General features: G+C 48.8%; 2 protein-coding genes across 5 annotated transcripts in view; one reads left to right on the top strand and one right to left on the bottom strand.

Moving 5' to 3' along the window:
• Positions 1-4481, bottom strand: part of CCND3 (cyclin D3) — a 95044-nt gene extending 90563 nt beyond the window's left edge. The window contains exon 1 of the mRNA XM_005696305.3: positions 4153-4481. The gene's annotated coding sequence lies outside the window, so the exon portion shown is untranslated. The remainder of the gene's footprint in view (positions 1-4152) is intronic.
• On the top strand, positions 5564-27061 carry TAF8 (TATA-box binding protein associated factor 8). Of its 4 annotated transcripts, none has more exons than XR_001917119.1 (9): positions 5564-5633; positions 6401-6557; positions 9330-9428; positions 9748-9810; positions 10813-10937; positions 14879-15026; positions 16580-16722; positions 19769-19939; positions 23734-23807. XR_001917119.1 is itself a non-coding variant. In XM_018039056.1 (9 exons), the coding sequence occupies exons 1-9, from the start codon at positions 5589-5591 to the stop codon at positions 24192-24194; spliced, it is 933 nt and encodes a 310-aa protein (XP_017894545.1). In that variant the 5' UTR covers positions 5564-5588; the 3' UTR covers positions 24195-27061. The 4 variants fall into 4 exon arrangements, 3 of the variants coding, with proteins under 3 accessions (XP_017894545.1, XP_017894546.1, XP_017894547.1); XM_018039056.1 differs by lacking the exon at positions 19769-19939 and adding an exon at positions 24182-27061 and having other exon boundaries at positions 23734-23873; XM_018039057.1 differs by lacking the exon at positions 19769-19939 and having other exon boundaries at positions 23734-23877.

Genomic DNA, 27700 nt, shown 5'->3' with positions numbered 1-27700 from the left:
AGGAATTGAGCCGGGGTCTCCTGCATTGCCGGCGGATTCTTTCCCAGCTGAGCTACCAGGAAAGCTCTGGGGAAGTAAGCCAGTCAGTAATCCCATGGGAGGCTTAGCGGCTTAGAGGGAGTTTGAGGGCTTCACCTGGCAGAAGCCTCACCTGAGCATGTGCTCTATACACCCCTAGATGAGGAACTCACTTCTGCAGAAAGATTAGGCAATTATTTGTTAGAAAGTGTTTATGCTTTGTGGAAATCTGCCTCTACCAGTCCCCTCCTGGGGGCTTCCAAAGGCAGCCTTTCAAATGTCTGAACACAGCTACAATAACCCTCCTAAATCTTCTCCCCATTTGCCTCAAACTTCCAGAGTTGTTTAGCACCCACTTACTCTTCCTTTCCTTTCCCTCAGTTATATGGTTGTCTTTTTTCTTTTTGGCTGCACAGAGTCCTGTGAGATCTTAGTTGTTCCTTGGACCAGGGATTGAATCTGGGCCCTTGGCAGTGAGAGCACCGAGTCCTAACCACTGGACCACCAGGGAATTCCATCCTTTTTAATATTAACTTCCAGAGAATCCCTCTTCCAACTCTATATGCAGGCCACCTCCCTCCCCGCACTAGCAGAATCATTTTGAAACATTTTTGGGTTGGGACTTCCTTGGTGGTCCAGCAGTTAAGACACCCAAGTTTCACAGCAGGGGGAACAGGTTCAATTCCTTGTCAGGGAACTAAGATCTCTGCATGCCATGCAGCTCAGCAAACAACAACAACAAAAAACCCTGGGATCTCAACCTCCTACTGTGCAGGGTCTGTGTTCAGGAAGTTGATGCTCTGATCTGAGGATTAAATAGACATCTAGAGCACAGGCTCTGAAATCAGACCAGGGTTCAAATCTGGGTTCTGCCCCTTACTAGCTCAGGTAAGCTTCTAAGCCTTTCTGAAATTCAGTTTCTTCATCTGTAAATTGGGACTAGAAGCATTTACTTGTTGGCATTATGGTGAATGTGAAATGAGCTAAGGCAGGTAGAACAGCTCCTGGCAACATCATTCAGCTCCTAAGTGGCCACTATAACCACATTTTCTAGTGTTTGGGGCTGTAGTGAGTGCTGCGGGCAAGAGTAAGGTGAAAGGGCAGAGATGAAAAGAAGACTTTGTGGAGTTAGCTAGCCAAACAACACAAATCCCAGCACAAAATCCAAAAAATGAGTACCATGTTGCAACCCCATTTCCAGGGGGGTCTCTGACCACCTCCACAGTCCCCCCACCCACCTACACACACAGAGTACAGGAGCAGGCCTTGACAGCTCTTTGAAACTCAGAGGGTTTAAAATTTAAATGTCTTTGAGGGCAAGAGAAACACACCAAAACAAACACACCTCCGCGCAGCAGAGAAAGGGAAACTTGGCAGAGGCCCCAGAACTTTCCTCACCCCCAGCCCTCCCTAAACTTCCTCTTGTGGTTTCTCAAGAGTACAACCTGTTCTCAAGCAAAAGAACAGCGCCTGGGGCAGTGGGCTGGGGCATGCCAAGGCTTCCATCACACCCCACCCTACAGGAGGAGGAGGGGGTGTGTGTGCCGAGGAGCAGCCTGGAGGTCCACAAAGTTCTGATCTTCACATCCTGCTTACCTGTGATGGAGGTGTGACCACCATCTACCCTCAACTCGCAGCATCAACACCCATCCCCACCTCCACCCCCCCCGCCACCTGCCCCTGAGACACTAGAGCTAGTCTGACTGCAGGCAGAGAGGGACCTCTGGGCCTCCCCAGATCTGTTTAGAGGCCTCATGTGAGAAATCTAGTTCCAGAGAGATAATGGAAAATCAGCGGGAATCCATGGAGCCTCTGCCCTGTGACCTGGCTGGCATCATGGCTGAGTCCCGGTCCGCCTAGAGGGATGCATCTCAGATGTGCAGATGCAGTTTGGGGACGCAGCTCTGGGATGCAGCAGCTGTGAGGAAGAAAGGTGCATGTCTTAAGACTGCTTAAGGTCACTCCCTGACCATCTTCCTGACTCAGCTACCAAGTTGGGGTCCAGAACATGAAGGATTCTGCTCTTCTTAAAGATTCCCAACAAAAGAAGTGTCTTGGTTTCCCATCTCCCTAGATTCTGGCACATCACCTCCATGCATCTTTCCTGCATCAAACCTTGGTTTATTCCTCTTTGTGAGTGAGGCTTACTCAGGAGAATACACACACACACACACACACACACACACACACACACAGGGTCATTAGGAAGGGATACAAGCTCTGTGTAGTCCCCACAACTCTGATCCAGGCCTGCTGGGGCTCCCTGTAAACAGCACCTGCACCCACACTCAGCTAACAAATTGCTCTCCTCTGCATCATTTGAGATACAGGACCACAGACTCCCTTTGGGAAATTCCTAAGCCCCTGGCTTAAGGGCACATTCCATGTGGTCAGTCAAGGAGGTGGGCTATCCCAATGGTTAAGAACAGGGCCTCCCAAGTCAAGTAACCTGGGTTTAAATCCCAACCCTGTCCTCTGGAAAATTATCTCCCCCAGGCCCGAATTTCCTCATCTGTAAGATGGGATATCCCATGGACAGAGGCGCCTGGCGGGCTACAGTCCATGGGGTCGCAAAAAAGTTGGATATGACTTAGCGAGTAAACAACAAAGATGGAGATAATACTAGTGTTCACCTCACAGGACTGTTGGGAAGATTACAGGAGACATTACACCTAAAACATTTGGAAGAGTGCCTGACGGTGCTATATAAGCCTTAGCTAGTGTTCTGAACCCTTGAGAGAAATGGGAAAGAGAAGGCACTTGGGACCATGGAGGTCATGGTCTCAAAGACTGGGCAGAGACTGGGATATTGGTGGAATCCTCAGAGATGCTTTTGATCCCGAATTCCTGGGGAGTAGAAGCTCTGACTTGTTTGCCATTATGTCCCCACTATTTAGCCTGTGCAGATAGTGTGGTCTCAGCAGACAACTGAATGAATTCATAAATTGTTGTGTCAGCCATCTCTCAAGTGAGCCTGGGAATTGAAAATGCAGGAAAACAATGGCAGATCCACTTCTTTTCACTCACATCTAGTGCCAAGGAGAACTGAGCTGGGGGCTTAGATTTGTTACAGGAAACAGTCTTAGCATCCAGGGCTGGGGGGTGGGTACCCCAGCATTGTGTGGACTCTCCCTGCTGCACCTACTTGGGAATTTCTGGGGTCCTGGGAACCAGCCCAGAAACATGCCTTTCCCAGAATCCATCCTGTTCATTCCTATCTCTTCTTCGTGTCTAGACAGCAGGGTTAAAGAGAGCAGCAGCTGTTTCTGTGTCCCCATTGTTTCCCAATGCCCAACCCAACAGTCAGGGTTCAGTCCAGCTCTGTAGAATGAGTAAGTTGCCCACAAAGACCCCACCACTTTTCTGCCTGCTGACTTTCCATCATTGAGAACCCAACTTAAATGTCCTCTTCTCTCTGAAGCCTTCCCAGCCACCCCAACTTGGCACCTGGTCTCTGTTGTTCTATGACTCAGGCGAGATCACTGTGGATGAATAACACCTTTGTACCCTCAGCATCCCAGCCAAACCCCAGACACACAGTAGGTGCTCAATCAATGTTTGCAGATAAATACATTAAGGCTCCCTCAGTAACAGCAACCAATGTCTTCAGTTACTCCTCTTGTTGACACATTAAAAGACACAGAAGAGGCTAGAGCCATCACTTGTCGGTAGATGCCATCTACCCATCAGACACTAGAGAGACCACCATTGCGAGACCCCTCTTTGCCGTCGTGTCTTCCAACCTGCTCCCCCGGCCCCGGTTGGCAGAAGGACCCCAAGGCTCCCTGCCCACCCTCTGCCCTCCCTCCGCCTCCCAGTTCATCTCTGAGGTATGCAGAACGACAACAGAAAGCCCAGTGAGGTCACTGGGCTTCCAGTTCAGCTTGGAGTGGGACTGTGTGGACACAGAGAAAGCAGAGAGCTTTGGGGGGGCTTCTCTGCCCTTCAGCCACGTGCAACTCAGAGAGAAAGTGAGTTGAGCTTTGAGAGACAACGGGAGGTGATGAGACGCAGTGACCTCTCTAACCACCGCCCCCCATCCCCGATCCCCCGCCAGTCTCAGCTTGGAGGTTCCAGGAAAGCAGGGTGTCGCTGACACCCATCTATCTTGGTTTCTCCAGCCCTCAAGCCTACCTTCTCGGCAGGTGAGCCCCCCGGAGCATCGACCGTGGCCGCACACACTCTCTCCCGCCGCCTCTGGCTTCTGTCTCTGGGGAGGTGTGTGTTGGGGGGGGGTCGCCACCTCCAGCCTCGGGGAGGGGCGTGCACCCCTCCCCCAGGCGCCCAAACAGAACCAGCCTCCGCTGCCGCAGACGCGGCGTGTTTACAAAGTCGGCGCCTCGCCGCGAATCCCGAGTTTAAAGCTGGGCAGGAAGTGGGGAAGAGGGGGCGGGGGAGACAAAGCGGCTGGGTGCTCCGCTCAGCGAAGGTCTGGGCCCCGACTCCTCCCGGCGGTTCGCCGGGCGCCGCGATCCTGGCCCTCAGACGCCGCCCCACGCGTGCCACGCGCCCCAGGTGAGGGGGTGATGGGGGTGCCCCCCAGGCACAAGTGCTCCCGGCGGGCAGGCGCTGCGCAGGATTCCAGTCATCGGCCTCTGAGCATTTTCCACTCATCCGTTCGCCACGCAGGAAATAAACATTAGGCGCTGTTTCTTGACCTCTTACTCTTAAGTCTGCACATGATAGACCCTTCGTCTGTATTAGCTCACCCCCAACCCCTATCCATCTCATCCCATCCTAGTTTTACAAGAGAGGAAACAGGCACAGTGAAGTCAGGCAATGTATCCGAAGACCCAGAGCTAGCGAGTTCTGAGGTTCAAATCCAGCCTCTGCGTCCTGCCAGACACCCGCAAACGGGGCGGTGCAGGGAAGACCCCCGCCCCCTCATCCGAAGGGGGCTGACCCGCGAGCGAACCACAGAAAACCACAGGCACCGCGTGGACGCAACGGCCTGGGAGGGAGACCGGCGAGCGACAGCCTCCAGCCAGCGGCGCCTTCAGGCTCGCCCGCAAACGCCTGCAGATTCAGACAGGGCGAGAGGGCAGCGTGATGCACCGGAACACCAGAACTGGGTGGCTGTGAAGCTCTAGTTCCAAGTGGGGCTGCGGGGACCCCAGCAGAAAACAGGGTTTCCCTTCAGATTTCCCGCTCATAAGAATCACCTGGAGACTTAAGAATACAGGTTCCCGGGCCCCTCTCCTAGAGAGCAAATCATGGGGACCCAGCAGAACCCCACACAACCATCCAGGAAAGTTCGGAGCGTCCCAGGGATGTGCTTTTCATGGAAAAGCGATTTCATTTAAAAAAAGGTGTGAAACCGTGGGCTCATTTTCCGGGGCAAACTTCCGGGGCTAACTGAACCCACCGCTCACAAAAGGTCACGTGAGCCGGGGTTGGAGTGGGGGGTCACCCTGCGGACCTCGCAAGGCCTCGGAAAGCTCCGCCCGGCGCGCTTCGCCCCGCCCGTGGCTCCCGCCCCGCCCCGCCCCGCCCCCTGCTCCCGCCCCGCCCCGCCCCTTGACTACAAGTCCCGTCGTGCCCCGCACTCGCGCACATTACGCCAGGGCAAGATGGCCGACGCGGCGGCCACTGCCGGGGCTGCGGGCTCCGGAACGGTAAGGGCGGGAGGCAGGCGCGGGGCCGGAGCCGAGAAAGTCGGGGCATTCCCGACTTTCCCCCTATCCGGGCTACGAGCCCATACCCAGAAACCCAGCTGCACCCGGAACCCTGCGTGGAGGAGGGTCTTTCAGGCCGTACGTGACTGCCACCCCCCGCCCCCCCCTCCGCCATTCTCGAGACTTGGCGGCGGCCTCCGGAGTCGGTGGACCTGTGTACTGATTGGCCTGTTCTTTGTTGGGGGGGGGGGTTGGGAACCCGGAACAGCTCCTGATTGGTCCACTGAGGCCGTTTTCACCTTCTTATTGGCCCGCTAAAGTTGGGGAGGGATTCGCATTTCAAAATAATTTAGGTTTCCTACTTTTTCTGTCCTCTTAGCTTCATGTGTTGTTTGTTGCTTTGACTCTCCTCGTTAGTGAAATGGTATGGAGATGGGAAGAACAAGAGAGAAAGATCACTTTTTTTCTGGGAGATGGGCACGAGTTCCAATCCCATCATGCATGTTTCTTCAGCTATATATTCTGAAAATCTGCTAAAATAGAAAAAACAGCCGCTTTGTGTTATGAAATTGTTAAGTGTTAGGTAGGCAGAAAGGTTGTCTCCGAATTTAGAGCCCCTAGGATGCTCATTTACTGTTCATTGGCCAAGAGTACCGGTAAGTATTTAGCAAAAGAACCTTTGCTTGCCAGTGACAGTATGTGAGCTCTAATTGCATCATTGTCCAGTGAATAAAAATGTTCTCTGTTTCTGGGCTGCTGATTCACAGAGATCAGGAAGTAAACAGTCCACTAACCCTGCTGATAACTACCATCTGGCCCGGAGGCGAACCCTGCAAGTGGTTGTGAGCTCCCTGCTGACAGAGGCAGGCTTTGAGAGTGCTGAGAAAGCATCTGTGGAAACATTGACAGAGATGCTGCAGAGCTGTACGTACCGGGAAACAATAGGAAACAGTAGGCCTTCTTCCAGTCAAACATCTGTTCTGTGTCCTGCATCATGATAGTGTTGAAAAGGTTTAAGAAAAGGAAGGACATTGTTAAGCGACTAACAGGCTTTAGAATAAGATAGACCTGGGTGTAAGTTCTCACTCTGCCACTTAATAGCTTGGGTCAACCACTAAACTTCCTGAACCTCAATTTCCTTATTTGTGAAAAGGGGTAATAATTTGCACACTTTGGAGTTTTGAGTATAATTGAGATATATATGTAAAACAGTCAAAGCTGAAAATGTAAGCCCTCAATGACTTGTAGGTGTGTTATTATTACTTTTTGTTCTCTATGCTCAAAGAATTTACACTTTTATTGGAGAGTCAGGATTAAGTCCCATGAAATAGATGCCACACATTATATAATCAAATGCTATATTATGTGATACAAAGAGTGAGGGAGGATAAGTTTTAGAAAATGGAAAATAAAAACCACCACTGCTTTTAAAAGGAAGTATCTTAAGATTTAGGAGCCTGGAATGGTCTCACGCAGGCTTGTGCATAATCAATGTATTTCCCTCTTTGGGCCTTGGGTAGGGAAGGGAAGGATGAGATGAGGGATTGGGCATTAAGGTGTTTTGGGAGGAATCAGCCCTGTGAATGGGAGTGAGAGAAAGGTTTAGGCAGAGAGGGAAAAGTTGAAACAAAGAATTGGCCAGCTCAGCAGGGAACCCTGGAGGGATTATTGCCCATCAGAGTTTCTGACATCAGGTCCCCAAAGCCCTGCCTTTGCAGTCTTGATCAGTCATGGATGTGGGCTGCTCCAGGAAGGGTGTGATCTGGGGTGAGATGACTCTCTGCAGCTGATGTTTGGGACTTCAAACTACCAAATGTTTTCCTAAAGCAGCTATCTCAAACCCCTTTAGATTCTTAAATATTGAGGGTCCTAAGGAATTTTGTATACATGGGCTTTTTTTTTAATGATACGCTCTTTTTTTAAAAAAAAAAATAAGCTCTTTTGGAGGCGAGGGGCTGCTCTAGGTCTTTGTTGCTGTGTGCAGGCTTCCTGCAGATGCAGCGAGCAGGGACTACTCTAGTTGCAGTGCACAGGCTTCTCATTGCAGTGGCGTCTCTTGTTGCAGAGCACAGGCCCTAGGGTGCACGGGCTTCAGTCGTTGCAGAGTGTGGACTCGGTAGCTGTGGTACATGGACTTACTTGCCCTGCGGCATGTGGAATTTTCCTAGACCAGGGATTGAACGTGTATCCCCTGCATTGGCAGGTGGATTCTTAACCACTAGACCATGAGGGAAATAGCAACATGGGCTTTATATAGAGAGATTTTGTCACATTAGAAAATGAAATTGAGAACATCCTAAAACATAAGGATGCACACGGACACATTCCATTAGCCAGCAGAGCCGTGACGTCATCACGGGTGACATAGCCTCTGGAAAACATGGCAGAGAGTGAGAGTAGAAAAAGTCAAAGAATGTCTCATTTTATTATGAAAATGCTTAAGTCCACAGGCTTTTTGTGTTTGTGTAAAATGGAGCACAATTTCAGAATTTTCCCGAAACTGCTCATCCACCTCTGAAGCCCATTCATAGAGCCCAGCTTCCTGTTTCCCCTTTCCCCTGAGGGACTTCCGAGTGACTGAAAAAGAGGTTTCAGCTTCAGGTAGAAGAGAAAAAACCTGACACCCAAATAGTAAGACCTTTTTTTTTTTTTTTTTTTGATGGCACAATATACATAGCATAAAATTACCATTTTAATTACTTTTAAGCATTCAGTAGTGTTAAATATAGTCACAGTGGTGTCAGCCATCAGCATTATCCGTTTTCAGAACTTTACTTTTTCATGGTTCTGAACAGTAACTCTGTATCCATAAACAACAGCCCCTCATCCCTCCTTCCTCCCAGCTCCTGGTAACCTCTAATCTAATTTTTGTCCCTATGGATTTTCTTTTTTTCTATGTGCCTCATTTAAGTGGAAGCTTAAAATGTTTGACTGGTTGGGTTATTTCGCTTAGCATGACGTTTTTGGAGTTCATTCGTAGGCTTCTCTGGTGGTCCAGTGGTTAAGAATCTGCCTTGCAATGCAGGGGACACGGGTTCAATCCCTGGTTCAAGAAGATTCCATACACCATGGGGCTGCTAAGGCCGTGAGCTCTAGAGCACGTGCTCCACAATAAGACAAGCCACCACAGTGAGAAGCCCACGCTCCACAAGGAAGAGGAGCTCCCCACTCTCTGCAACTAGGGAAAGCCTATGTGTAGCAACAAAGACCCAACACAGCCAAAAATTAAAAAATTAATAAGTAAATAAATATTTTATAAAACACAGGAAACCTAGATGGGAGGGAGTTTGGAGGAGAATAGATACATGTATATTATGACTGAGTCCCTTTGCTGTCTGCCTGAAACTGTCACAATATTGTTAATTGCACTGGCTATACTCCAATATAAAATATAAAGTTAAGAAAAAAAACAAAAAGTTCATTCATATTGTATCTTATATCAAAACATCATCCCTTTTGAAGGCTGAGTAATATTCCATTAAAGGTATAGGCCACATTTTCTGGATCCATTCCTCTGTGGATGGGCGTTGGGTTGTTTCTCCATTTTGGCTGCTGTGAACATGTACGCAAGAATCTGTTTGAGTCCCTGTTTTCCTTTCACTTGGGTATATACCTAGGAGTGGAGTTGCTGGCTCATGTGATCATTCTGTAACCGTTTGGGAACTGAGAACAAGACTTTCTGCTTTTGATCCTTAGACATTTCAGAAATTGGAAGGAGTGCCAAGTCTTACTGTGAGCACACAGCCAGGACCCAGCCCACACTGTCAGATATTGTGGTCACCCTTGTCGAGATGGGTGAGTACATCTCCAGTTTACATTTCTTCAGTGCCGCTGAGTTGGGAACATGAGAGAGAGAGGAGTTCCCAGGAGGCAGGCCAGTCTGCTGAATGTTCTTGAATCTCCTCGTGAGTCTCCTGGTTTGCTTTCAACTTGACAGTTATCAAAAGAGGGTTCCTCTGAACCCCTGTAAGAGACCTCTTAACTCCTTTGGGGGACTCTGTTGCAGCTTCTTTTGAGTGGCAGCAGTCAGGAGTTTAAACTATTTCACCGCAGCATTACTTCCCCTTCCATATTTAGTGGCCTAGGCAGTGAATTTTGTTTTCCTATTTCTTAGGTTTCAATGTGGACACTCTCCCTGCATATGCAAAACGGTCTCAGAGGATGGTCATCACCGCCCGTAAGTGACTGCGAACCGAGATAGCCGGTAGTGCTCAATTAATGCTGCTGGAGTGAAGTAATTGAATAGGGCAGGGACTGGTATGTAGCTACTGCCTCAGTGCAGGCTCCTTTCCATGATTTGGGGCTACCTACAGTGTCATCTTGATTTGGGCCGATGGAATTAGGTTGTGAAATTCACTCACCACAAAGGCAAACCATCCCGATGCTACTTGAGAAATATGAGAGTTCTTGTTCCTGCTTAGATCAAGAATCAGTAAACTATGGGTACTGTGGCCCACCACCTATGTTTGTAAATAAACCTTTGTTGGTACACAGCCACATTTACTTATTACCTATGGTTGCTTTCTTGCTATAATGGCAGGGTTCAGTAGTTGTGACAGACTGCATGGCTTGCAAAACCTAAAATATTTACTTTTTGTCCCTTTATACAAAAAGTTTGATGATCTCTGCCTTCAATACACTGAGCACCATAAACTGAGTTGGAGTAACTAGTTTGGGTTTATGGAACCTGGCAAGAATTCACTAGTTTTTTTTTTTTTTTTTTTTTTCATCACTCTTTTCAGGCTGGCATCTTTTTAGGAATACCTCTCAAGGCAGCAGTGGAAGGTGCCGTTTTTAATCCCCTCCTCACTTAACTTTCCCTGGCTCAGTGTTTGTCTTTGTTACCCAGATTCTTGAAAAGAGCGAGCAGCCCACCTAACTTGCTTAGTTCCTCAGGCCTCTCTTTTACCTAGTTAACTTGTCACAGCCACCAACTCACCTACCTGAGAGGCATGCAGGCAGATTATTGTACATGGGAATGTCACCCCAGATTATGCAGAGGTTGGGGGCAGAGGTACCCTTTCAGGTCCTCAAGCCATCGAACGCCTTTTATTAGTAGAAGTACAAAGTGCCTGTTGCATAGAACACTAAGGTCCAGCATTTATTTTGAGAAAAGGAGGGTTAGGTTAGAGACGCAAGACCTCTGGTGGAATCGTAACCAGTCATAACTCTGTTGCAGCTCCGGTGACCAATCAGCCGGTGACCCCCAAGGCCCTCACTGCAGGACAGAACCGACCCCACCCGCCACACATCCCCAGCCATTTCCCTGAGTTTCCTGACCCCCACACCTACATCAAAACTCCGGTGAGTGATAAGGCCGTGCTAGAGGCTGTGACTGATGCAAAAGCAGACTCAATTCTACCTGGCTGTCAGACTGGAGTCCAGAAGTTTATTGGTAACAGGGTAGTTCAGGACTCAGAATGTCTCTCCTCCAAAATGTCTTCAATTTGACAAAGGAGAATTATCTTCTGCACTTTGCTGGCAAAAATAGAGTTAATGAAGAAATTGAAGCTGGCACAATTTTGCCTCTCCCGTCCAGACACAAAAGTCAGTTCAGTTGCTCAGTCGTGTCTGACTCTTTGTGACTCCATGGACTGCAGCACACCAGGCTTTCCTGTCCTTCACCAACTCCCGGAGCTTGCGCAAACTCGCGTCCATCAAGTTGGTGATGCCATCCAACCATCTCAACCTCTGTCATCCCTTTCTCCCCCCGGCTTCAATCTTTCCCAGCATCAGGCTCTCTTCCAGTGAGTCAGTTCTTCACATCAGGTGGCCAAAGTATTGGAGTTTCATCATCAGTCCTTCCAATGAATATTTAGGATTTCCTTTATGATGGACTGGTTGGATCTCCTTGCAGGCCAAGGGACTGTCAAGAGTCTTCTCCAACACCATAGTTCAAAAGCATCAATTCTTTGGCACTCAGCTTTCTTTATAGTCAACTCTCACATCCATACATGACTACTGGAAAAACCTTAGCTTTGACTATACGGACTTTTGTTGGCAAGTAATGTCTCTGCTTTTTAATATGCTGTCTAGGGTGGTCATACGTTTCTTCGAAGGAGCAACCATCTTTTAATTTCATGGCTGCAGTCACCATCTGCAGTGATTTTGGAGCCCAAGGAAACAGTCTCTTACTGTTTTCATTGTTTCCGCATCTGTTTGCCATGAAGTGATGGGACTGGATGCCATGATCTTAGTTTTCTGAATGTTAAGTTATAAGCCAACTTTTTCACTCTCCTCTTTCACTTTTATCAAGAGGCTCTTCAGTTCCTCTTCACTTTCTGCCATAAGGGTGGTCTCATCTGCATATCTGAGATTACTGATATTTCTCCCAGCAATCTTGATTCCAGCTTGTGCTTCATCCAGCCCGGCATTTCACATTATGTACTCTGCATATAAGTTAAATAAACAGGGTGATAATATATAGCCTTAACGTGCTCCCTTCCAAATTTGGAGCCAGTTTTTTGTTCCATGTCTGTTTCTAACTGTTACTTCTTGACCTGTGTACAGATTTCTCAGGAGGCAGGTCAGTTGGTCTGCTATTCCTGTCGCTTGAAGCATTTTCCACAGTTGGTTGTGATCCACACAGTCAAAGGGGCAGGTCAGTTGGTCTGCTATTCCCGTCTCTTGAATCATTTTCCACAGTTTGTTGTGATCCACACAATCAAAGGGGCAGGTCAGTTGGTCTGCTATTCCCGTCTCTTGAAGCGTTTTCCACAGTTTGTTGTGATCCACACAGTCAAAGGCTTTGGCATAGTCAATAAAGCAGATGTTTTTTTGGAACTCTCTTACTTTTTTGATGACCCAACAGATGTTGGCAATTTGATCTCTGGTTCTTCTGCCTTTTCTAAATCCGGCTTGAATATCTGGAAGGTCACGGTTCACATACTGCTGAAGCCTGGCTTGGAAGCATTACTTTTGCTAGCATGTGAGATGAGTGCAATTGTATAGTAGTTGGAACATTCTTTGACATGACCTTTCTTTGGGATTGGAATGAAAACTGACCTTTTCTAGGCGTGTGTCCACTACCAAGTTTTCCAGATTTGCTGGCGTATTGAGTGTAGCACTTTCACAGCATTATCTTTTAGGATTTGAAATAGCTCAACTGGAATTCCATTATCTCCAACAGCTTTGTTCATAGCAATGTTTGCTAAGGCCCACTTGACTTCACATTCCAGGATATCTGGCTCTAGGTAGGGGATCATACCATTGTGGTTATCTGGGTCATGAAGATCTTTTTTGTATAGTTCTTCTGTATATTCTTGCCATCACTTCTTAATATCTTCTAGATATAAAAGTACCTAGCCACATAAAGAAAAGACCTATTCCACAAAACATTGGTAGTAATTCTTGGTTAGAGTGTAGCTAACTCTTGTTTTGTGTATGCTTTTCTGGGTTTTCCAAATTTTCCAAAATAGGTAAGAGTTATTTTTGAAATCAGGGTAAAAGTTACTTAAAACATACTTGGTGGGACTTCCTTGGTGGTTCAGTGGTTAAGACCACTGTTCCATTGCAGGGGCATGAATTTGATCCCAGGTCTGGGAACTAAGATCCTGCATGCCATGTGGCACAGCCAAAAAAAAGCTTGGTATATGAAATGTAACTTATCACAGGAGAAAGCAATGGCAGCCCACTCCAGTACTCTTGTCTGGAAAATCCCATGGACGGAGGAGCCTGGTAGGCTGCAGTCCATGGGGTCGCGAAGAGTCAGTCACGACTGAGCAACTTCACTTTCACTTTTCACTTTCATGCATTGGAGAAGGAAATGGCAACCCCCTCCAGTGTTCTTGCCTGGAGAATCCCAGGGACAGCAGAGCCTGGTGGGCTGCTGTCTGTGGGGTCGCACAGTCAGACACGACTGAAGCGACTTAGCATCAGCAGCAGCAGCAGCTTATCATAACTGTGAGCTTTGGGTCTATATAGGACAAGTCTAGTTTTCGTCTGTGGTTTGATATGTCCTAATTTGCCTTCTAGCAATTCTTCCTTCCCTTGGAAGGCACATGGTGGCCAGGAGTCCCTAGAAGCTGTTCCACTCACTTCCTGTGTCCCCGTGTCCTGATGCAAATGTGGCCACAATGCGGGGTTAGAGCAAGTCATCCGGGAGATTTTTCCACACCTCAAGATAAGGGGGGAAAGGAGCAAGTGGTCACCCACCACTGCAACACAGACATTGTCCTTGACCAGTAGATTCTGTATGAGGGTCCCAGGGCTGCTGTAACAAAGTGCCACAAAGTAGGTGGCTCGGAACAACAGAAATGCATTGTCTTCCAGTTCCAGAGGCCAGAAGTTCAAAATCAAGGTGTCAGCAGGCTCCCTCTGAAATCGCTTCTCAGCCTCTGGTAGCTTCAGGCAGCTCATGGGGTCCTTTGGCTTGTAGATATGTTACTGCGATCTTCCGCCTTCACGTGGCCCTCCGTTTGCCTCTCCGCCTTCATGTGACCATTTCTGTTAAGGACACCAGTCACGTAGCTTCATACCGCCCTACTGTATATCACCTCATGTTCACTGAGTGCATCTTGCCCTGACCCTACTTCCAAATACTGTAAGATCATATTCTGAGGCCCTCAAGGTTGGGACTTCGACACGTCTTTCTTTAAACTGAAGTTTACTTTAACAGCTCTCATAGTTGAAAAAGATGTATTACAAAGATAAGTGGCATCTTAGGCTGTCCTTAATAAACCATAAAAGTAATTTTTTTTCATTCTCACCTACCAATTTATTTGAAGAATTTTGTTAATTAAATTTCAAACTTTTATGATAAATGTCAAGCAGTTGTCTTAAAAATAATTGTAAGATCTTGCTTTTTAATGTTTTTAACCAGAGTGTTCAGGATCTCATCAAATTCTTCATTTGGGGAAAATTTCAAACATGTCAGAAAATCTTGTCATCACATTACACCAAGGGTCCTAGGTGGTCCCATCAGGGCTTGCAGGGGGTTGGAGGTTGAGGATTCCCTGTTCTCCCTTATGCCTGAGTCCAGCTGTCACGGGAGCTAAATGAATGCCTAGGATCAAGCACTATATAAATATTTGTACATTTCTTAATTTTTAAGATTCAAAGTAAATGTTAATGATAGTCTTATTGCTTTCTTTGTGCCCTTCCACCACCCTTGGAGATCTCTGCTCTGGGTGACGGTAGGGGGTCATTTAAAGGGTGGGAGGACAGAGCAACAGCAAGGCAGGGACCCGAGGAGAGCAATGCAGTCACAGGTATTTTCTCGAGCGTCTTTGCTGCTCTCCCTTTAGACGTACCGCGAGCCCGTGTCAGACTACCAGGTCCTGCGGGAGAAGGCCGCGTCCCAGAGACGCGATGTGGAGCGGGCACTCACCCGTTTCATGGCCAAGACAGGCGAGACCCAGAGTCTTTTCAAAGATGACGTCAGCACGTTTCCACGTGAGTCTCTCCCCTCTGTGGACCCTGCCTTGTCCTTGAGACACCATCCCCTCTTCCCTCCCTCATTGTGATTCGAAGAAACAAGTAAGCTTTGTCCTTATCTTGGGTGGAACTTGTTTTTCAGATTTCTGGCTCTTTTTTCCCAGATCTTCAGGGCCTGTCCCTAACTGATGACTCAAAAATAGTCATGACCTGTGTTGGAAGTGGGTGCTTGAGGTTCGTTGAGTTGAGGTCACCTCGAGGGTGACTGAGCCCTGGGCATCAGAGAGGCTCATCCAGTGAGAGGGCGGCCCTGGTGGTAGAAGGACCTGGCGTCAAGGGCCAGGCAGTTACAGAGCCTCTGCCAGGCTTCGCCTTCATAGCAGCCTCTCACAGGGCCCACCCCTGAAGTTCTCATCTCAGCACTACCATTTCGCTGTGTGACCCAAGTTCCTTCCTCCATCAGCCTCCGGGTTTCCCTAGGAGAGCGAGGGTGATGAGCTTGGAGGGGTCAGCAGGCTCCTGGTGGATCCTCGCTGTGTTCCTGGCCCTGGATCTACAGCAGCTAGGTTACTAAGTCCAGAAGCTATGCTGATCACTTCCCTTCTGTTACTTCTGAGCTCCTCGAGTGAACCTCTGAGTTAGGAACTATTTCCACTGCCCTTCTGGGAAGCCAAGGCTTCTAGAGAAAAGCAATGGAGTAATTTGCTGAAGGTCACGTGGCGAGCAGATGGTATTCAGACCTAGTTCTTTCTGTGTGCAGGACCCACATCTGAGCCATGCTGAAAATAATCTTTGAGTGTCTGCTGTTAATTCTACCATGGAAGTATACACAGAGACTTTCTTTCAATTTTTTTTTTTTAACAATAATTTCTCCTCAGCCTCATTGCTTTTGGAAGAATTGGATCACTCCTTTACCTGAAGTGCCCTCTAGCTCCATGGATATATTCCAGGCCAAGAGTTCTCAGGTCCACTGTCAGGACTTGAGTCCTTCAGGCTGAAGGGATCCATATCTTTGCTCTAGTAATGAAGCTGAGGGGTTAACTGGCCTCGGGTATAAGATCACTAAGCTGATGCTTCACTAGGATTCAGCCCCAGTCCTCTCTGGTGCTTGGTAAAAGAAGCTCTGAAGTCATATTGCCGGGGTTCATATCCCACTCTGCCACTTCCTGTGTGTTTGAGGGGGGTGGCTCAGACAGTAGAGTGTCTGCCTGCAGTGTGGGAGACCTAGGTTCAGTTCCTGTGTCTGGATGGTCCTCCGGAGAAGGAAATGGCAACCCACTCCAGTCTTCTTGCCTGGAGAATCCCATGGTCATGGGATTGCAAAGAGTTGGACACGACTGAGCGACTTCACTTTCACTTTCACGGTCATCATCCCTCCATTCCTCAAGTTCCCCATCTGTACGATGAGGCTGGTAATTGTACTTGTTTAATATGGTGGAGGCGAGGATTAAAGGTAACGTGTAAGTGTTACCTGGCCCGTGGTGAGTGCCCGAGCGTGTTAGGCATCCCTGCCGCTGGGTGCTGCTCACTGATGTGTCGTAAGGCTCCTGGCCTCTTTTCCAATCCCCCAGTGATCGCTGCCAGGCCTTTCACCATTCCCTACCTGACGGCTCTTCTTCCGTCCGAGCTGGAGATGCAGCAGATGGAGGAGACGGATTCCTCAGAGCAGGACGAGCAGACGGACACAGAGAACCTCCCTCTTCACATCAGCCCGGTGGGTCTAGCCTTCCATCCGCTTCCGTGCACCCCCCGCCCCCACCCCCCGCAGGAGCCCATGCTCCTCACTGCCTGTCTCCCCAGGGGTTGGACAGGATCCCCTCAGTCTCTGGCCTCTTGTGAGGGGCTTGCACAATGGGCCTGTGGTGACATTATCTCTTGCTCCCTGAGGATTCGTTCAGTCATCCAGCAGATACTGAATGAGCCCCTGCCAGAGTCAGGCGTGTGTTGGGTGCTGCGAAATTAGCGGAAGGCAAAATAGGCAAAACGTCCTGCCCTCATGGAACTAAGGAAAAATGAGACAGGAGTAGGGGACAGCAGTAGGCATGGGCCTGGGGGGTGTGGTATTAGACCGGGTGAGTGAGAAGGCGGACAGGTGAGCAAAGCCCTGAGGGAACAAGGCCTGCACTTTTCTGGGAGGGGAGCCTTCCCCGCAGAGGGAACGGCAGATGCAAAGGCCCCGAGGTGGGAACTGCTGTGCTGAAGAAGAGCAGAGGCCGTGGGGGTGACCAGGGGGACACCAGTAAGAGGGGAGCAGCAGAGGATGGGGTCAGGGAGCTCCTGGAGCTCAGGGCTTCACGGTACACCAGCACTTGCGCTTTTTGTCAGTGAGACGGGAGCCACGCGACCCGCTAGGCAGAGCTGGGTCTCGGGATGGGTGAGCTGGTGCGGTCAAGGTGGACTGCACAGGGTGAGGGCGGAGCAGAGGCCGGTCAGGGGGCTGGTGCAGGAAGCTGAGAGACGGTGCAGGAAGCTGAGAGACGGTGCAGGAAGCTGAGAGACGATGCAGGAAGCTGAGAGACGGTGCAGGAAGCTCAGAGACGGTGCAGGAAGCTGAGAGGGTGCAGGAAGCTCAGAGACGGTGCAGGAAGCTCAGAGACGGTGCAGGAAGCTCAGAGACGGTGCAGGAAGCTGAGAGGGTGCAGGAAGCTGAGAGACGGTGCAGGAAGCTGAGAGACGATGCAGGAAGCTGAGAGACGGTGCAGGAAGCTGAGAGACGGTGCAGGAAGCTCAGAGACGGTGCAGGAAGCTGAGAGGGTGCAGGAAGCTCAGAGACGGTGCAGGAAGCTCAGAGACGGTGCAGGAAGCTGAGAGGGTGCAGGAAGCTCAGAGACGGTGCAGGAAGCTCAGAGACGGTGCAGGAAGCTGAGAGGGTGCAGGAAGCTCAGAGACGGTGCAGGAAGCTCAGAGACGGTGCAGGAAGCTCAGAGACGGTGCAGGAAGCTCAGAGACGGTGCAGGAAGCTCAGAGACGGTGCAGGAAGCTCAGAGACGGTGCAGGAAGCTCAGAGACGGGGAGCAGGGGGAGAGGCACGACCGGGTGGATGACTTAGCCGAATTGCAGGTGATTTTCAGAAAAGAACCGACTGACAGAGTAGGTGTGAGATGGGAAAGAGAGAGAGTCAAAGACAAATGCAAGGTTTTTTGCCTGAACAGTAGGAAAAAAGGAGTTGCCTTCAGCCAAGAAAGGGGAGGTTTTTGGGTGGAATCGGGGTAGCGGGGGAACCAGGAGTTGAGGTGTACATGAGGTAAGTTTGAGATGCTTGTTAGATATCCGGCTGGTGAGATCAGGTAGGGGCCTCCCTAGTGGCTCAGTGCTAAAGAATCCCCCTGCCAGTGTAGGAGCTGCCGGAGACGCAGGTTTGATCCCTGGGTCGGGAAGATGCCATGGAGAAGGAAATGGCAACCTACTCCAGTATTCTTGCCAGGATAATCCATGAACAAAGGAGCCTGGTGGGCTACAGTCCGTGGGGTCACAGAGTCATGGTGATGTCAGGTAGGAAGGTGTTTGGGCTCAAAGTGCAAATCTGGGAGTCCTCAGCATGTAGGTAGTGTTGAAAACCACTAGAGACCAGATGAGCACCTAGGGAGCAATGAGGATGAAAAAGAGAAGTACCAGGACTGAGCCCTGGTGCTCTGCACTGTTCAGCAGCTGAGGAGACAAGGAACCGGCCAAGGGTGTGGAGAAGGCACAGGAGGGAAGGTGGCGCGTCCTGGGTGCCGAGGGAAGAAAGTTTCAGGAGGAGGAGAGTGATCCTGCTTGATCTTTGTCTGCAGCTGTGGCCGGTTCCAGCCATGTGAGGACTGAGACTTTGTCCCTTAGATTTGGCACCAGCCATTTCAGGAAGAATGAGAGCAAGTGAATTCAAAGAGAATGGGAGGAGAGAAATTGGGGTGAGTGAGTACAGACTGGTGGTGTCCTTCACAGTGGCCAGGCAACTAAGTCTAAATTTATATAAATTACATATAACAAAAAATTTGGTTCCTTAGTCACACCAGCTACATTTCCGTAGCCACCTGTCGTGACTCCTGCTACCCTGCTGGGCAGTGCAGATATGAACAATTAAATCATCACAGGAAGTTCTGTTAAATGTAGACTGTGGTTTCAAGGAATTTTGCTGTGACGGGAAAGAGAGAAATGGCGTGGTAACTAAAGGGAAAGAATTAAGGAGGTCAGAGTGGTGTAACAAGATGCCTGTGCTGATGGGAGTGATCTGATAAAGTTGATTCAGGAGAGAAAAACATTTTGGAATGATGATCTTTGGTAGGGCAGGAATCCAGTACCCAAAAGGAGGGGTTAGCCTGATTGTGGACTTTTCCCAGCCAGGATAGGAGACAAAGTGTGTGGACAGAGACAAAGGTTGAGGAGGGGAGTGTGCTCGTGGAAACTTGGGGGTGTTCCTTTCTGCTTATGATGTATTGTCCTTGGCAAGTAAGAGGGTAAGAGCCACTCTTGTATGCATCAGGAGAGAAAGTTCCAAGTAGAGGCATAGACGTGCCAGAAGCTCTAATGCCTTTAAGGCTAATTGGATCCTTAGAGTGAGGTTGCCATGTTCATCTGTCCTTTAAGGCTGGCCCTGGCTTTTAAGCAAGAGATGGCTTAGTGGTCATAACTGGACTGAGGGTTCTCTGAGGTGTGAGGCCCCAGGTGGCAGTCTGCAGTCCCGGGATGCAGGTGGAGAGTGCCAGTTCTGACTCTAGTATTTACTGACGGTCTCCCTTGCCTGATCACATACCTCTTTAATGTTGAATTATTCCTTTCAGAATTAGGGCTGGCAGCCCATGGCTTTACGTAAAGCAGAGGAGCTTGTTACCCTACGCTTCTGGTTTGGACTCTGTTAAGTCGGTCTGAGATATGGTGATTGGGTCATGGACTAAGATGAGGTTCACCTTATGAGAAGGAGGAATCTTCTAAACAAACATCACAATCCTTTTGTAAGTAAGCTCAAGGGCTTGCAGTTGAGTTACCTAACACTCTGGGGAGTGACATAGGTGAGGTCATGGCGGTGAGTACAGCGAGGCGGACTGGATGCCAGGAGCTGCCTGAGGACTTCTGGATCCCTGGAGGCCAAGCCAGACAGCAAAGAGTAAAAAGACCTGAGCCTTGGGAGTCAGACTGGCCTGGCTGCAAATCCAGACCAGGCTGTTTTCCACTAAGTGCCGTTGGTTGCCTGACCCAGCATCTGAGTCTGTTTCCTTACAAATGGGAATGCCTACTTCAAGGGGAAGTGAGGCGCCTGAGATACAATCAGCTCATCTATGTTGGGTGCTTGGCATATGACAGCCCATGGCACCCCTGCCCACCCCCTCCCCGCCCCTGTTGTATGGCCATGTGCTCTTCTGTACAGAACAGAGAAATAAAAAACTTCAAGAGAAGGATTCCAGCAACAATTTATGGACAATCAATTGGGCTTGTTATTTTGTTGGACTGGCAACAAGCAAACATTTGAAACCCGAATGTGCAAAAAGATGTGTGGTGACCGTCTTTCACTCTCCTTTCCCCTCCTACAGAGCAACCAGTGTCACCACATTCTTGTGAATCCTTCTAGAGACTTTGTTTGAGTTTATTTTTTTGGCCATGCTGTGCAGCACGTGGGATCTTAGTTCTCTGACCAGGGAGCAAACCTGTACTCCCTGCATTGGAAGCGTGGAATCTTAACCACTGGACTGCTGGGGAAGTCCTTAGAGACGTTTTTTTAATTGTTGTTTTGAACATACACAGCAAATCACAGTTTTTACCCCTTGCTTTCTTCCCTTGTGGAGCTACTTGGCGGTCATTCCACATCCTTGTATGCGGAACTGTTTCGTCCCTCCCCATAGTCCCACCCTCTTGTGTGGACTTAACAAGCCAGTCCCCTGTGGACGTTAGGTTATTTCCTGTCTTTAGTGTTGACACGACATTGTTAACAAGGAGTTCACTAACTGGTGTTTTAAAGTGTTCTTTTGTCTGTGGAGGAAGAAGCTCTCACAGACTGTTGCTGGGAAGTTACTTTGTTGAGCTTGATTCTGGTTTCTCTATCTACGAACATGAAGGGGCTCTTCATTTTAAATTGGTGTATCAGATGATTATTTTCTCATACATTTGAACCAGCTGCCGTCTGCAGGCAATCCCAGTGCCTCACCCTTTACTTTTTTCTGAACAACGTACCATTCACTAATTCAACAAGTATTTACTTAATACCTGGTAGGTGCCAGACATTGTTCTGGGTGCTTGGGACACATCAGTGACCTGCACAAAGACAACCGCTGCCTCTTGGCAGCCCGTGTGTTGGCAGTGGGGGCTTGACCATGAAGTGTAATATGTAAATCCATCACTGTATAGTATGTTAAAGATGAAAAGTGCTCTGGGTGGAGGCGGGGGGGACTAAGTAGGGAAAGATCCAGGGTAAAGCGGGGAGGTTTCCGTTCTAAATAGGGTGCTCAAGGTACACATCACAGGGAAGGAGACATCCGAGCTGTCTTGAAGGAGGTGAAGGATTGAGCCTCGGGCTCTCTGGGGTGGTGTCCTGGAAAGGAAACAGTAAGAAGGCAAGTGGGGCTGTGACTGAGGCAGGTGGGATGGGCGTGGGGGAGAGGAAGAGGTCAGGTCAGGAAGGGCCTTGTGAGCAGTTTGAAGAGCTGTCTTCCCATTGGGTGAAGCGGGAGTCTTGAGAGGATGTGGGGCAGAGGAGGGGCAGGTCTGAGCTTCAGGGAGCACTGGCCACGCTGGTGACCACGGGGCAGGCAGAGGATGGACTGTGATGGGATGGCTGTTAGGAGGCGGCTGTCCATCCAGGTGGGAGACAGCAGGGGATCCTACCAGGGGGTTCCACTAGAGATAATGGAAGTCAATGCTGCCTGTATTCTGAAAGTAAGGCCAAGAAGTTTTCCTAACAGGTTGGCTGGGGGATATATCAGAGAAAGAAAAAAAGCAGGCGTGATGGATTTCGGGGCTTGGGCCAATGGGAGGATGCAATTGCCGTCACCTGTGTCAGTGGGAGGAGCTGTTTGTGCTCAGGGTTCAGTTTCAAGCACATTGAATTTGAGATGCCCGGAGATGGTGGTGGTAGAGTGACAGGCCGTGCAGACCTGGAGGTCACGGGAGAGGTGACAGCTGGGGAGGTTCAGGTGGGAGATGTTGCCATGGAAATGGTGTTGGAACCTGTGAGGCTGGAGGCAGCACCCTTGGGTGCCTGGTATTCACACAGAGCATGCGCATTGCCTGAGTCTGGCTTTTCTGAGCCCAGGTCACTCCCGACAGTCCTTTTTGCTCCCACCTTTTCTTTACAAATCTCAGTCAGTTTAGTTCCTTTATTTCTTTCATCTACTTCTCCTATCCCTGATGACAGCATCCTCTGCCCTGCTGTCTTCTGACAGCGCCATCTCCTGCTTGAGGTCAGATCCTCTTTTGCCTCAAGTTACACAACAGCTGACCTGGTGGCTCAAATGGTAAAAAAATCTGTCTTCAATGCAGGAGAACCTGGTTTCATCCCTGGGTCAGGAAGATCCCTTAGAGAAGGAAAAAGCAACCCACTCCAGTATTCTTGGCTGGAGAATCCTATGGACAGAGGAGCCTGGCGGGCTGCAGTCCATGGGGTCGCAAAGAGTCAGACACAACTGAGCGACGAGCACACACAGAACAGGAACCTCAGTGGTGGAACCTTCGGCCTGTCACCAGGGGGTACAGCCCAACCAGCAGCTTCTGGTCACTTATTGCCACTTGGGCCTGAGCCCTTCGTGTGAGTCCCCTCAGCGCCTCTCCTGCTCATTTTAAAGAACTTGGAAAATAGAGAGTGTAAAAAAGGAAAGGAAAATCAGTCACCCGTATTTTTAGAAGCAGTTTGTAAAACTTCAGCATCATTACTGTTTTCTATGTCTACATCCAATTGTGATTAAAAAAAAAAAATCTTCAAGATCATATTGGTTATACTCAAACTTATAAACTTTTCTCCAAAAATCACTTTTCTCAAAAACCGAACAGGGAGAGGCCTGACCCACGGGCCACACATGGAGGTGGCGGATGACACTTCCATGCTGATGCCTTCGTGGGAGCTCTCGGGGCTCCAGCAGTTTCTGGCCTCCACCGGCATATGACCGTTGACACCACATTGCAAGTACCAGATGCTTGAGAATTTATGGGGCAGTAGATCATGATTTACATGAGGTTAGCTCCAGGAGGGGCTCTGTGCACATGGTCTGTTCTGGTCCTGTACCTCTCAGTCCTGCAGGGGACCAAGGGCCCCTTCTCTCTCTCTCTCTCTCTCTCTTTAAGTTTTAAAAAGTATTTATTTGATTGCGCTGGGGCTTCCTTGTGGCACTCCAGATCTCTGATCTTTGTTGTGGCATGTGGATTCTAGTTCCCTGATCAGAGACTGAATCTGAGCCCCCTGCCTTGGGAGCGAGAAGTCTTAGCCACTGGGCCACCAAGGAAGTCCCACTTCTCTTTTTCTTATGTCCCCACAGGCTGAAGCATCTGACTTGTAGTCCCTGATTCCCTGCCCTCCCAGGTCTCTGCTCCCTTCCGACTCCTGTCCCTGCCTTCTCAGGGTCTTAGGTTCTGTGTCACCGCTGACACTCCCGCCTTCCTCTGATCGCAGCCACTGCCTGGTCTCCTCTGGAACAGAGAGAGGCACATTAGCCAAGCTTCTGATTTCTCAATGAGAGGGGTGCTTGTAGTAGTTTTCAGCCACAGGTATGATCTCTTTCCTCACGCTGCTGGTTGTTTTGCTTTATTTCGGCTTTGCTCAAAGGATGATTCTGGAGCCGAGAAGGAGAACACCTCTGTTCTGCAGCAGAACCCCTCCTTGTCGGGGAGCCGAAACGGGGAGGAGAGTATCATCGATAACCCCTATCTGCGGCCTGTGAAGAAACCCAAGATCCGCAGGAAGAAGTGAGTTGGAGGCTGGGGTGCAGAGAGGCCTCCCCGGCTGACCGAGGTGGTCTTCTCTGCTCCTGGGCAGAAAAGAGAGGCTCGTGGTGGGTCTGAGCCTTGGGCAGAGCTACTTGGTGACAGGAAATGTTCCCCACTACCTCTCCATCCTCGTTTCCTGCACGTACCTCTTTCTTGTTGTATGGAGGTTGAGCATCCTGCAGCCCAGGGACCAACCCGCACAGCCCAGCAGTTTTTGTTCCCCTCACCAGAAGGAGAGCTAGTGGGCCCCCCGCCAGGTGGGCTCCAAGGATTCCTCTTCTTTCTAGGTCCCTCTCCTGAGCTAAGAAGGAAGCCTGCCTTGTACAGAGATGTGGATGCCACCCTCCTGGGCGAGTTAAAGCCACACGAGGGAAGAGGAAGGTGGTCGTCTCGGGGTCAAGCCGAGGCTGTGGGGTGTGAACGTGGCATGATTTTAATAGCCAACTCTCTATTACAATTACCTGTTCTCACTGGATTTTGGGGTTGATGAAGAAATGATGAGACTTTTAATCAGCTGGCCATACCATGGGGTACAGGAATGGTGAATTCATTTATAATCATGGAACTTGATTCTTTGAAACCTGGGAGACCAGAGAAGGTGGCAGAGAGAGGGGGCTCTCTGCCTGCTGTGCTCATTGCCAGAAAGACGGTATGCTTAGTTTGTGTTTCAGGATATCTGGATCCTTTCATTGGCCAACAATTTGTGGCTCTGATTTATCATCCTAGAATCTGCTTATTTCTCTGCCCGCCTGGGCTGCAAGCACCCTGTTGATTTGGTTGAAGGTGACTTGCCCTTTTTCAACATGTTGGAAGCAGGAGGCTCACCCATCGTAGCCTCATTGTAGGGCCAGCAGGAGTCAGGAGGCGTGACCAGATGCCTTCGTGGGGAGGAGAGTGGAAGACAGCACTGACTCTCAGCATCTGATGGAATCTCCCTGAGGCAGGGCAGTGCCCTCTCGCGAGAGGTTTATCATTTACTGTCCCGTCATGGAGCGTGTGCTTGGGAACAACCAAGTTCTGCACCATCCTGGGAAAAGAGATTTTCTTTGGCAAGAGCCTACTAAGTGGATGTATTATGCTGTGATTTGATAGCAGAATCATTGATTTTATGCAATAGGAAAAGGATCGATGGGACCGGGAGGTGGTGGGGATGAGATTTTGAAGGCTGGGCTTGGCCGTATGGTCCAAAGGCTGAGAAACCTAGCGGGTCTGCTGGAAGCTGGCACGGATAGAAGGCCATGTGCCCGCCTTATGGCAGAAGTGGGCCAAGAAGAACCTGCATATCTGAATCTGCCCAAACTCTTTGCCTCTTCATCCTTGATGTGCCTACAAACCAAGAAAGGAAGATGCTGGGCAAGCTCATACCTTTGGCTGGTCTCCAAAGGAAAAGGTTTTCAAACTAAGTCGGAGGAAGAGAAATGCCAGTGAAATCCCAGAGAAACCCCAGTTAATACACGGAAAACACGAGACCCTGGGTAAAGTCCTTAGGTCCATCCTGAGCTCTCCTGATACTCAGCCTCAACAGTCATCTCTTAGTCTTACGTCCTCTTGGTTGAATTTGAAAACTCAAAAAGCCTGATGACAGCAGGCAGCAGGCTCCATGTGCTGGCCTCACCATTCTCTAAACACGTCATCCCACTGGCTGGAAGGAAAGTGCTGCTATCAGTAACTGGACAAGGGAAGCGGAATGAGAAAATCGGATTCCCCAGCTCTGGACCAAATAAGAGTTTCCCCGTCTGTAGTGACCTGAAACCCTTCCAGTTATAGTCGTCAGATTGGGCCTGTGCTGACCCCTTCCAAGCTTGTCATTTGGCTCTTTGTTAAGTTTAAATACAGTCCCAGGGTCGAGCCATGGCAGCTACAGGGCTAAAATTCCACTTCCTGGAGTGGTCATCCCAGCGGTTTCTCCTGATACTTCCCAGACAAGCACCTGTTGATGCTGTAATGCTGAGTGACGAGGTGAAATTTGGAAAAGAACTGCCCTTCTGCTGTTGAGACTTCAGAGGCCATGCTGCTCAAATTCTGTCCTGAACGAGACACTGGGAGATGCTCGGACAACGTGAAACATTGACCCAGCTCTTACTGTGTAAAAACTGCATGATCCTCACTGTATATTTATAAATGTTTATTTTTTATAACTTTGGGAGAATACATGGAGGGAAAAAGTAGTCAATGAAATCAGATTAAGCCTGTGATTTATGAGCTCTTAATAAAAGGTCATAATAAACTTTGTAAATGAAACAGTTATAAGCATTGAACTCAATTTGTATGCAAAAGTTATAGCATTGAGTACGGCTGTCTAAGTTAGGCTTAGTCCTTCTAAGCTGTCTAAAACTTTTTATTTGGGAAGTCTGCAAACACAAAACTTGTGTTTTCCCTATGTATTATTCACCCAGCTTCAACATTTAGCAACATCTTTTCAGTTCTGTTTCATCTATGTCTTCTACTGTTTTATTTTTTTAATTCCTAGAATATATTTTAAAACAAACCTAAGAGCTGTATCGTGTAATCTGTAAATATGCTGTTATGCATCTCTGATAGACTTTTTAAAGTTTTTTTTTCAGGTAATTACAGATTGAGAGAATGTTACCCCCCCCAAAAAAAAAAAAAAAGTTTTACCAGGGAGGTCCCACTGGTAGCATCTCAAATAACTAGTATAATATCAAACCCAAGAAAATGACATTGGTACAATCCACAGAGCTTATCCAGATTTCACCTTTGTGTGCGTGTGTAATTCTATGTAATTATGTTGTGTAAATTCACAGTCAAGATATAGAACATTGGGGAGCAGGCAGGGCTAAACTGGGAGGTTGGAATTGACATGCACACTACGACAGATAAAAAAGATAGGACTTCCCTGGTGGTATAGTGGATAAGAATCCACCTGCCAAAGCAGAGGATGCGGGTTTGGTCCCTGGTCTGGGAAGTATCCACAGGCAGAGGAGCGACTAAGCCGAGGTGCCAGGACAAGAGTAGCCTGAGCTCTGGAGCGTGCACGCCACAACTGCTGAGCCCACGCGCTGCAGCTCCTGAGCCTGTGCACCTAGAGCCTGTGCTCACGACGAGAAGCCACCGCCACGAGAAGCTCGTGCACAGCAGTGAAGATAGCCCCCCGCTCCTGCATGCAGCGACGAAGACCCAGTGTAACCAAAAAAAAAAAATCACCATAAAAGTTATAAAGTAGATAACTAATAAGGACCTACTCTGTAGCACAGGGAACTCTGCTCAATACTCTATAGTGACCTCTTTGAGAAAAGAATCTAAAAAAGTGGATATATGTATGTGTATAACTAATTCACTTTGTTGTATAGCAGAAACTAACACGACATTGTAAATCAACTTGCCCCAATAAAATTTTTTTAAAAATTCAGAACATTCTCATAACCATGAAGTTCCTTCGTGTTGTCTCCTTATAACCATATCCACCTCTCATGTCTTCCCCATCCCCTACCTTCTGGCAACCACTGCTCTCCTTTCTCCATTTCTTTAATTTTATGTTTAAAATATTACATACATGGAATTTTAAGGTTTGTAGCCTTCTGGAATTGGCTTTTCCACGCAGCGTGTGGAGTGAGAGCCGTCCAGGTGGCTGTGTCAGTAGCCCCTTTATTGCTGAGCAGCGTCCCAGGTGGATGTACCATGTTTAACCATTCGCCTGATTCCAGTTTGGGGCTGTTATGGCTAAAGCAGCTGTGAACAGCTGTGTATAGGTTTTTATGTAAACATAAATTTTCATTTCTCCACAATAAATGCCCAGTAATGCAACCACTGGGTCCTATGGTAACTGTATGTTTCATTTAAAAAAA

The sequence above is a fragment of the Capra hircus genome, chromosome 23 (assembly GCF_001704415.2).
Source record: "Capra hircus breed San Clemente chromosome 23, ASM170441v1, whole genome shotgun sequence".
Classification (NCBI taxonomy): Eukaryota; Metazoa; Chordata; class Mammalia; order Artiodactyla; family Bovidae; genus Capra; species Capra hircus.
Note: the sequence above shows the minus strand (reverse complement) of the source record. Positions and strands in the feature narration are given on the sequence as shown.